Here is a 9,582-nt window from a genome sequence, read left to right as displayed (position 1 = left end):
TTCAGGCAAGAGCTAAAAATGATGATTCTCAAGAAGCTGAGGCAGCTAAGAGTGCAATGTTTCTGCTGGCAATGTTTGCCTTCTTTCACTTTGATGGTATTACAGAACAAATCTTTTCTTATGCTGCTACTCAGGAATATGGAGATAATGAGCAGGGGTCAGCCTTGCCTCTTGCAACCTCCATAATAGACCGCACACTGCTTCAGCTTCACAAAACAGGAAAATGGGATGATTACATCTTCAAAGAGGGAGTCCGAGTATTACTGTCCTTTAGCCTGATCAAACTGGTCTCATCCAAAGGCATCTATACCATGCACCCACTCATTCATGCATGGGGAAGAGACAGAATGTCCTTAGAAGATAGAGAGAAATACTATTTGATGGCATATGGAATGTTAGCTTGCTCTCTTCCAAAAGACTTCAATGAGCAGCCATATCAGTTCAGAAGGATTCTGGTCACTCATTTGAGGGCCAATATGCAGCAAAGTGTGATGACAAAGAAGAAAATGGTTGATATATACTTTGATAATGCTCATAAAAAATTTGGGGAAATGTTGAGGGAGCAGGGGTTTTACAGTGAGGCAGAGAAGCTTCAAATTCAAGTGCTGGATTCAAGATACAGACTTCTTGGAGAAGATCACCCAGATACAATCTGGGCCATGGGTAATCTTGCAGCTACATATAGGAGTCTAGGAAAATATGCAGATGCAGAGAAGCTTGAAATCAAAGTTCTAGATATGAGAAACAGACTTCTTGGAGAAGAGCACCCACATACAATCTGGGCCATGGGTAATCTTGCAACTACATATAGCAGTCTAGGAAAATATGCAGATGCAGAGAAGCTTGAAATCAAAGTTCTAGATATGAGAAACAGACTTCTTGGAGAAGAGCACCCACATACAATCTGGGCCATGGGTAATCTTGCAGATACATATAGGAGTCTAGGAAAATATGCAGATGCAGAGAAGCTTCAAATCAAAGTTCTAGATATGGGGAACAGACTTCTTGGAGAAGAGCACCCACATACAATCTGGGCCATGGGTAATCTTGCAACTACATATAGCAGTCTAGGAAAATATGCAGATGCAGAGAAGCTTCGAAATCAAAGTTCTAGATATGAGAAACAGACTTCTTGGAGAAGAGCACCCACATACAATCTCGGCCATGAATAATCTTGCAGATACATATAGGAGTCTAGGAAAATATGCAGATGCAGAGAAGCTTCAAATCAAAGTTCTAGATATGGGGAACAGACTTCTTGGAGAAGAGCACCCACATACAATCTCGGCCATGAATAATCTTGCGAATACATATAGCAGTCTAGGAAAATATGCAGATGCAGAGAAGCTTCGAATCAAAGTTCTAGATATGAGAAACAGACTTCTTGGAGAAGAGCACCCACATACAATTTCGGCCATGAATAATCTTGCAGATACATATAGCAGTCTAGGAAAATATGCAGATGCAGAGAAGCTTCGAATCAATGTTCTAGATATGAGAAACAGACTTCTTGGAGAAGAGCACCCACATACAATCTGGGCCATGGGTAATCTTGCAGATACATATAGCAGTCTAGGAAAATATGCAGATGCAGAAAAGCTTGAAATCAAAGTTCTAGATATGAGAAACAGAATTCTTGGAGAAGAGCACCCAGATACAATCTCGGCCATGGGTAATCTTGCAATACATATAGCAGTCTAGGAAAATATGCAGATGCAGAGAAGCTTGAAATCAAAGTTCTAGATATGAGAAACAGACTTCTTGGAGAAGAGCACCCAGATACAATCTCGGCCATGAATAATCTTGCAGATACATATAGCAGTCTAGGAAAATATGCAGATGCAGAGAAGCTTCAAATCAATGTTCTAGATATGAGAAACAGAATTCTTGGAGAGGAGCACCCAGATACAATCTGGGCCATGGGTAATCTTGCAGATACAGATAGGAGTCTAGGAAAATATGCAGATGCAGAGAAGCTTGAAATCAAAGTTCTAGATATGAGAAACAGACTTCTTGGAGAAGATCACCCTGATACAGTCAATGGAATGGAAAATCTAGCCATAACATTTTATCATCAACAAAAGTACCAAGATTCAGCCAGGATGGAGTTCCAAGTTGTAGATGCAAGAAAGAAGATTTTTGGAGAAGAACATCCAGAAACAGCCAAAGCAGTGGCATTCCTTGCAGAAATTAGATCTCAAACCAATACAAATATGTCAAGGACTGAATCAAAGAAAAAGTGTGAGTCTTGTTTACTATAGAGTCTAGTTAATTTTCATATACATAGTATTAGCTCACCATCTTACCAAAATTGCAAATAAATTTCACAACATATTGAAGAGCAAGGTATTGAAATATTCCAAAATTTCTCATATCATAGATTCTCATTTGGATTTTCAGTAGGATGTACAATAGATCTGACCCACTCTATTTCAAGTGTATCTTTTTACATTCATATCCAACATGGGTCTACTCAAACTTTCCAAGCAACATTGCTCATTACATGTTTTGAGAATCTCAAACAGCTATTCTTAAACACATGTATTTATAATATCTGGTACAGTGAGAATATCATTCAGTTTAAGTAGTTAGAGAGTTCATACCTGGTACAGAGAGAATAGTATTGAGTTGTCTCACTGTCCAGGTTTGGACATAGCTATAGAAGGCAATGATGATGGGTCACCTTCTAACACCCTCCATTGACTGATGTCTAGTTGAAGCATTTTGATCCAGCATACATGAAGAGTGTGTTGGAGTGGTTTGGGAAGTAATTTGGTGATGTTTTCTTTGTTAGGGAAATATATAACATTGATTAAACATTTGACAGTGCAACTGCAAATGAAATGTTCATGAATTGACATATGCTTCATTTTAGAGTGAGGATGAGGATCATGCATGCAAATTACAGTGCCTTGGTTGCTGCAAAATAGAGATGTCAGTTGAGTCTGTGGAAAACCCTGTTCTGTGAATACATTTCAGAATGAAAGAATGTTATATATGCAGTGGGTGGTTGAAATATGTTCAGCTTCACAAGGGGATAGAGCAACAACTGCTTGTTATTTTGGACTTCAATTAAGCAGGATGTTTGACTGTTGCCCATTCCCAATCAGAATGTGTCAGGGCTTTGAAGAGCTATTGTCAGATTTACAAGCCTGCAAGAGTGATACTGTGAGAAGTGGTGCCTCAAAGATATTGAAGTGGGTGCTTTGCAGCTGCTATGTGCAATGGCCCATAGCTTGCCATACATTTGGCAAGTTCATGGACAGCATAGGCAATGTCTGGCTGAGTGCAAGGGGCAAGATACCTGCATTTGCCAACAATTGATGTGTAAGGAAAATCCTTCACTTGAATAAATCCTCAGCTGTTGCTGTCCATGGGTGTACTGATGTAATGCACTTCCTGTGTTTTAAATGTGGGGAGCTGTTGATGAAAGTCATATGGCAAGCTGGAGTGGTAATGGTGTGAAGACCAAGCTGTTGTTAGGATACCTTCTACATTATCTCTTGCCCTCTCATTCTCAGTCCCATATTAACATCACAAATATCTCTTCTCCATGCTTGTACCACTTGACTGACAGTCTGTTAGTTGTATTCTGTCTTACACTACTGTAGCAGTTGTATTCCATTATTATTCAGTACTATGCATCACAAGTGCATCAAATATGAATCAAATCTAATATTACAATTGCAATTGGTGTCTTGGCATTTCCCATGGGTCCTCAAAGGAAGAACATCAGGAAATCCTGAGACTCTGAATTAACTGTAATTTATATGATTTATACAGAATTGACTGTAAATTATGCACAAATGATGGGATTGAGACTATTGATAGAATTGACAGGATTAATTAAAATAAAATGGGCACCATTTAATTGTGCTTAATTGATGACGCCTAGCGCACAATTCCAACACAATTGGCCATTCATTTACCATTGAATTGACACTTCATTTCATGCAATTAGACATAATGAAGAAGAATTCATATTGTATTGCATGGCAACTGACTACACATATAACAACTTATAATCTATGTTCAAACCACTAGGGCCATACTGGTTAACTCGCAACTGCTTCTCCTCCTTCCTCCACTGCCTCCTCCTTCCTCCACTGCCTCCTCCTTCCTCCACTGCCTCCTCCTTCCTCCACTGCCTCCTCCTTCCTCCACTGCCTCCTCCTTCCTCCACTGCCTCCTCCTTCCTCCACTGCCTCCTCTCAAATCCATCCTGCTCCTCTTTCGCATTGATCCACCACTCCTGGACGTCCCTATCATCATTTTGCAACCCGTTCATCTCCTCTGCAGTGCTATAGAAAAGCACATGTGTGTTGGCACATCTAGAGGGAGGGGCAGTGTCATTAATCATCCCCAGAGGTGCTGTTCAGAGAGGGGGATGTAGACGTACCCTGTTACATGATCGATAGAGTCACTAAATTTTTTTCTGGGTGAGGCGGGGTGAGTGGGGTTAAGAGGGAGAGGGATACATACCTCAAGTGCCAGAGTTTCGACTCCGGTGAGGCAAAAGCCTTGAAGTAGTTATCGTTCAAGGGTGTTGTCGTCATCGCCAAATGTGATTGAGGGCAAGGTGGTGACATGGTCATGGTTGGCGGGCGTTACAGCGGCCACTGGGCGAGTTGTGGCAATTAGAGAGGAGAAAGAACAGAATATGGAAGTGCTCACCTGTACCACTGTGGACAGTGACAATGGCATGTGTCATTGTTGTGTGGACAGCGTGGCATGTCCAAAAGGGACCATTGATGTGCCACCGTCAATGTTCATTTAGCTGGCATGGCGGTGGGCACTCACAATGCAAGGCATAGTGATGTGCAAGGGTTTGCAAACCCTTAGGGGTACAAGGGTAAGGGTAGGGAAGGTAAGGGTAGAGGTTAGGATTTTCTGACCCTCAAAAAACCCCAACCCTTGACAAGGGTTGGGGGTTTTTGTGAGGGTAAGTCAAGGATGGTCAACAGATTATGTAATAGATCATGTGAGCCGCATGAGCGGTGTTTGCCAGGAACGTTACATACATCAACAACAAACAAACACTTTTCTTTCTCAACAACCACTATCCACATCGATGACCACCCGCAACCATGACCAACAACCCCACCTTCCGCAACCACCGCCATTCAACGTTCTGAACCACCATTGCACACGTCGACAACAACGACAACATGGCAACGCCACGTCAGCAGCCCAACGGCTGACGGCGACCTGGCACGTCAACGGACGTGCCACGTCGTCAGACGGTGACGACGCAATCGTCGTCACTGCCCACATTAGTTCAGGTGCCAATGTGATCCCTCCCCCGCACCCTTTCCTTTCTTCACACAACAAACAGGTGCCACGTCAGTGACGTGACAACCGACAACGACCGAACCACACTTTAATCACTGCCACCTTCCCCAACTGTGGTTCAACGCCCCGAACCACCACTACACATGCCAACAACAACAACAACGAGGCGACGCCACATCACCAGCCGAATGGATGACAGGTGACAGTGACGACCTGGCATGTCAACGAGCACCGAACACCATGAAAAGTGACGAATGCCCAGCACCACCACTCGAGCCCAGGTGAGTCGTTACAACCCTGTCATCTCACTCCTTCCTTTGACATTGAATCCAGGTGCTACGTCGCTGTTAGCAACGTGGCAACCAAACGACGAACAACGGCCAATTCGTCATTCGTCGTTGTCATCCATCTTATGACCCACCGGTGAGCACCCCTGTCCCAACCCACGTCTCTAACATGTCCCCCACAGATTACATGACACAATGATGACACCGCGCTGCAACGACGACACGACGACAATGACAGTGGACGGTCGAACGACCGACACAATGACATCTGATGACACGACAAGAAGAGGGGGGCGCCACCTTGACTTATGTACTGATTGATTAGACTATGTAGTGTACATTATACTTGACCCTAATGTCCACCCATTGTGGGTTTTCGACCCCCCAAACCCTGTACAAACCCCTACCCCCACCCCTGAAATACCCTTACCCATGGAAAGGGTACGGGTTTGCATCGGGTAAGGGTAAAGGTAGGTGTGAAAACACCCGCGGGTTACCCGTGCTCATCACTAGCAAGGCAGCAGTCATGAAGAGTGGTGACAGTGTCAGGGTGGTGGGAAGAGAGGACGAAGTTGAGTTCTGTTGATTTTTCACACTGTGAAGTGTTCACTCTGAACTTCTTGCATAGCTGAAGCCAAGAGGGAAGGAGTAGTGTTGCCGCGGCTCCGGCTCGGAGCCAGCTCAAGTCAGGAGCCGAGCTGAGTTTAGCCGAAGCCCAGCCAGAACCGCCGAGTGATGGCTCCCACAGCTCGGCTAGTTCCAGCTCCGGCTAAGAAGCCGGCTGGAGCTGACTAAGCCGGTCATAAATCGTGAGTGTTCAAGTTCGTTCGTTCAGTCATCTCAAGCCTCAAAGTCTTGCAATAAGATCAAGAATATATACCTTGCCATCAATATATGTGTAAAACATACAAAAAAATCTCTCTAAGGCAGTTGTAATATATCTACGGTATATGTAGTTTATCGCCGACTGTCTCGGGTGACTACCAGTTCATTGGTGGCGATTTTGACATCAACCTTTCTCAAAAGCATTGTTGATCTCAAAATCGAGCAGCCACAAAATTCTTCGCCAAACTCCTTAATTCTAAACGGCGACCCCTTATGTGGACCGGTAAATGCAGTAACGACCTGGGATTTGCACTCCGGCCTTTCAGGTATAAGGTATGGAAATGGCACTTCCAACACTTTGAAGCCTAGCTGGACCTTGACCACATCTCCAACCACTCCCTTGAACTCCCCACACTTATCTTCGTGCTCGCCCTTGTGAAAATTAGGTTTGGTGTTGATGAGACGAAGGCTGAGTCTCATGTTGGCGAAGCAGCCATCTCTGAGCCAATACGGAGAAGAGGCTGCCACAATTGTCAGTATCTATTGACTTTCTAACAGAAACATAATTACCATCATTACCACGGCGCGGGGTTTGTGAGCTTGGGTTCCAAGCTGGGGTCATCGGGATATCTTCCAAGTTAGGAAGTGGAGTAGATGGCCCTGCAATGGCCGGAGTCTGTGCACGAAAAGGAGCGGGATATGGGATTGAGGGTTGCGAATCTGGCAAGGGGTAACCAGGGAACAAAAAGCCTGCCAGAGTACCAGGCGGAGGTGCTGGTTCGAGTGGGTAAGTAAAGTCGGTAAGAAGCTCTCGAGGCCTGGGGTGCTGAAGGCTTTCATCAGCGCTGGAAGCTAATTAGTATCGATTCAGAAAAATAAGAGAATGGGCTTACATGATGTGTAGAGAACTGATGTCCAAAATTTGTGGGCGTTGGAGGAGCGCCTCAAGCTCGACGAAGACCCTTTTCTCACCAATTGTGCTTTTTACTCTGCCTCGGTAACCTCTAAAATTCCCGTGGGTGACCATCACATGTCTTCCTACCAGGTGACTATTGGAGTCCCCCTTCATGACACGCTTTTGCGCATCTGTGAAGGAAGCTTTCAAGTCCGAGGACCCCGTTCCAAAGATGAAGGGGGAGGTGAAGAACTGAACAATCCCAGGGGATGCCTCTATCTACAAGATGACGGAATGTTAGAAGAGCCATATATATTATAAAGCAAGATATTCACCTCAGTACCGGTCCTGTCATCAAAGACGCACACGCAGTCATCATTTTGATTCACTACCCAACCTGTAACACCTTCGTGGTCTCCCGAAAGAATGCGGACTTCATCCCCTACTTTGAGATCTTTTCAAAGCGACGAAAAAGGTAAGGTAGTTGTTACATCCTTCATTGTCAAAAAGACGACGGCTTCGCCTTCCATTACATCAATAATTGTTCCAAGAAGCCCCCTTGAATCTCCGTGCGTGATTTTTACCTCATTGCCTATCCGAAGGATCCTGGCTGACATTCTCGCCATCGTGTGCTGTCGGACGTTGAGAGGAATGTCCGAGCAGGCGTTGAAAAGTTCCAATTCACTCAATGTTGGTACTACATCTTCTGCCGTGTACCAATCCGTGTCGACTTCTGAGAAATAGGCATATCCGTCGGCATCGTACAACACTCCGCGGAATAAAAACAGGTTGTTGCGTTGTTGAAAGGCCCGTCGATACCGTTGCTTCGCCAGTGTCGGATTGAAGAGGGCTTGGTGAGGCCGCCCTGGTGCTGAAGCTCTTCTATATAGCTCGCGGTCAGGCTTGTAGGTCGCTGCAAACTCGTCGTCCATCTCATTATTTCTGTCCTCATATGCGATAATCCGGCTTCCTTTGAATTTGGCGGCAGGTGGGTCATAATCAACGCGTGGTACCACAAGGAGGTTGATGAGCAATGTTGAATAAGTAGTAACCTCCCGAACGTAGGCGAGATCTCCTTTGTAGATCCCACGGTGCAGTCGAACCCATGAATGAGGCCGTGGCCGAAAGGTATCCGGAACATTGAAAATCGAGGGGTTGGGATCGGGTATGTGGAAAGTCTTCGAGACCATCACGTTTGGTAGGCCATTACAGACTTGTCGAATCATTTCCTCTGAACCACCTTCAAAAAACACTCTACCAGGTAGAGCCTTCCAACCAAAGACCGCTGGGGGTCGAAACTGTGCAGGAAACCTAGGGTCCATGAGCCGCCGATGGACTCGACAGACTATCCCCTCCTCATACCCAGGCTAAGTAGAAAAGTCCTTATAAATATGAGCTTCAAAGATTGGATTAGCGTTACCTTGACAAGCACCGCCCATAAAGACGGTTTTCCGATATCTTGAATGTCTTCTTCCGTAATATGTCGATGAGCCATGACGCGCTCGAGAAAGCTTTCCCAAAACACATCGTCATCGGACGGCATCAACGCTTCACGGAGAAGGTTGCGGTGCGCATCTCCTGAGATCGAATCATCGATGTCTTCATCGTCGTCGATAAGATCACCTTGAAAATGATTAGAAGTGTAGTAGCTATCGTTACAACGTATGATACACACCTTCGTTGCTGTTATTCTCATCATCAGTTTCCGCCTCTGATACTTCAGCTTCGAGATCCAAAAATCGAAGAACTTCTGGGTTCTGTTGCGTGATTAGCTTGCTAAGAAATCTCACAAGAATAAGGGGGACTTGCCTCGAGCTTCATACGTTTCATTGGTCTCTCAGGGTATTCCGCTTCCATGAGGATTTCCTGGCATTTCTATTACATTACGGTCATCTGGAATTCAGTTACTAGCACGCACAAATGTTTCTAAAAGCTATATACTCTACAAACTACACGGATGCTGCACGAAGATGGGAAAGAAGCTCGAGATTGTTTGCGCGCTGTTTTGTCTTTCGTTGACTTTAGGGCCAGTTGCTTTCCATCACGTGAGTACCGGTTTTCGCCGAAAAGGACAGCCACGGCGGCATTCCGTACTCATTTCATCGTGGGCTGAATAAAAGGAGTCGATTGTTATTAGATTAGTTACAATGAGATATGTAGGTGTTGAAGGCTTACCTGTTATCCTTGGTGTGTTTACCCTCATCAATGATACTACATGTAATGAATGGATTATGGGAGGGGGAACTTAACATGCTTTGTATTTGTGACAATGCATTGAAGTAA

At 44.8% G+C, this 9,582-nt stretch overlaps 1 protein-coding gene across 1 annotated transcript; it reads right to left on the bottom strand.

The window, feature by feature from the left end:
• Window positions 1-4,003: 4,003 nt before the first annotated feature.
• LACBIDRAFT_334585 (uncharacterized protein) lies at window positions 4,004-4,711 on the bottom strand (the record flags this gene model as incomplete). The annotated part of the gene is made up of 3 exons (XM_001889331.1): window positions 4,004-4,331; window positions 4,400-4,520; window positions 4,675-4,711. The coding sequence occupies 3 exons, from the start codon at window positions 4,709-4,711 to the stop codon at window positions 4,004-4,006; spliced, it is 486 nt and encodes a 161-aa protein (XP_001889366.1).
• Between the last annotated feature and the right edge of the window lie 4,871 nt (window positions 4,712-9,582).

Source organism: Laccaria bicolor, genomic scaffold (genome assembly GCF_000143565.1).
Source record: "Laccaria bicolor S238N-H82 LACBIscaffold_66 genomic scaffold, whole genome shotgun sequence".
In the NCBI taxonomy this organism is placed as follows: domain Eukaryota; kingdom Fungi; phylum Basidiomycota; class Agaricomycetes; order Agaricales; family Hydnangiaceae; genus Laccaria; species Laccaria bicolor.
Note: the sequence above shows the minus strand (reverse complement) of the source record. Positions and strands in the feature narration are given on the sequence as shown.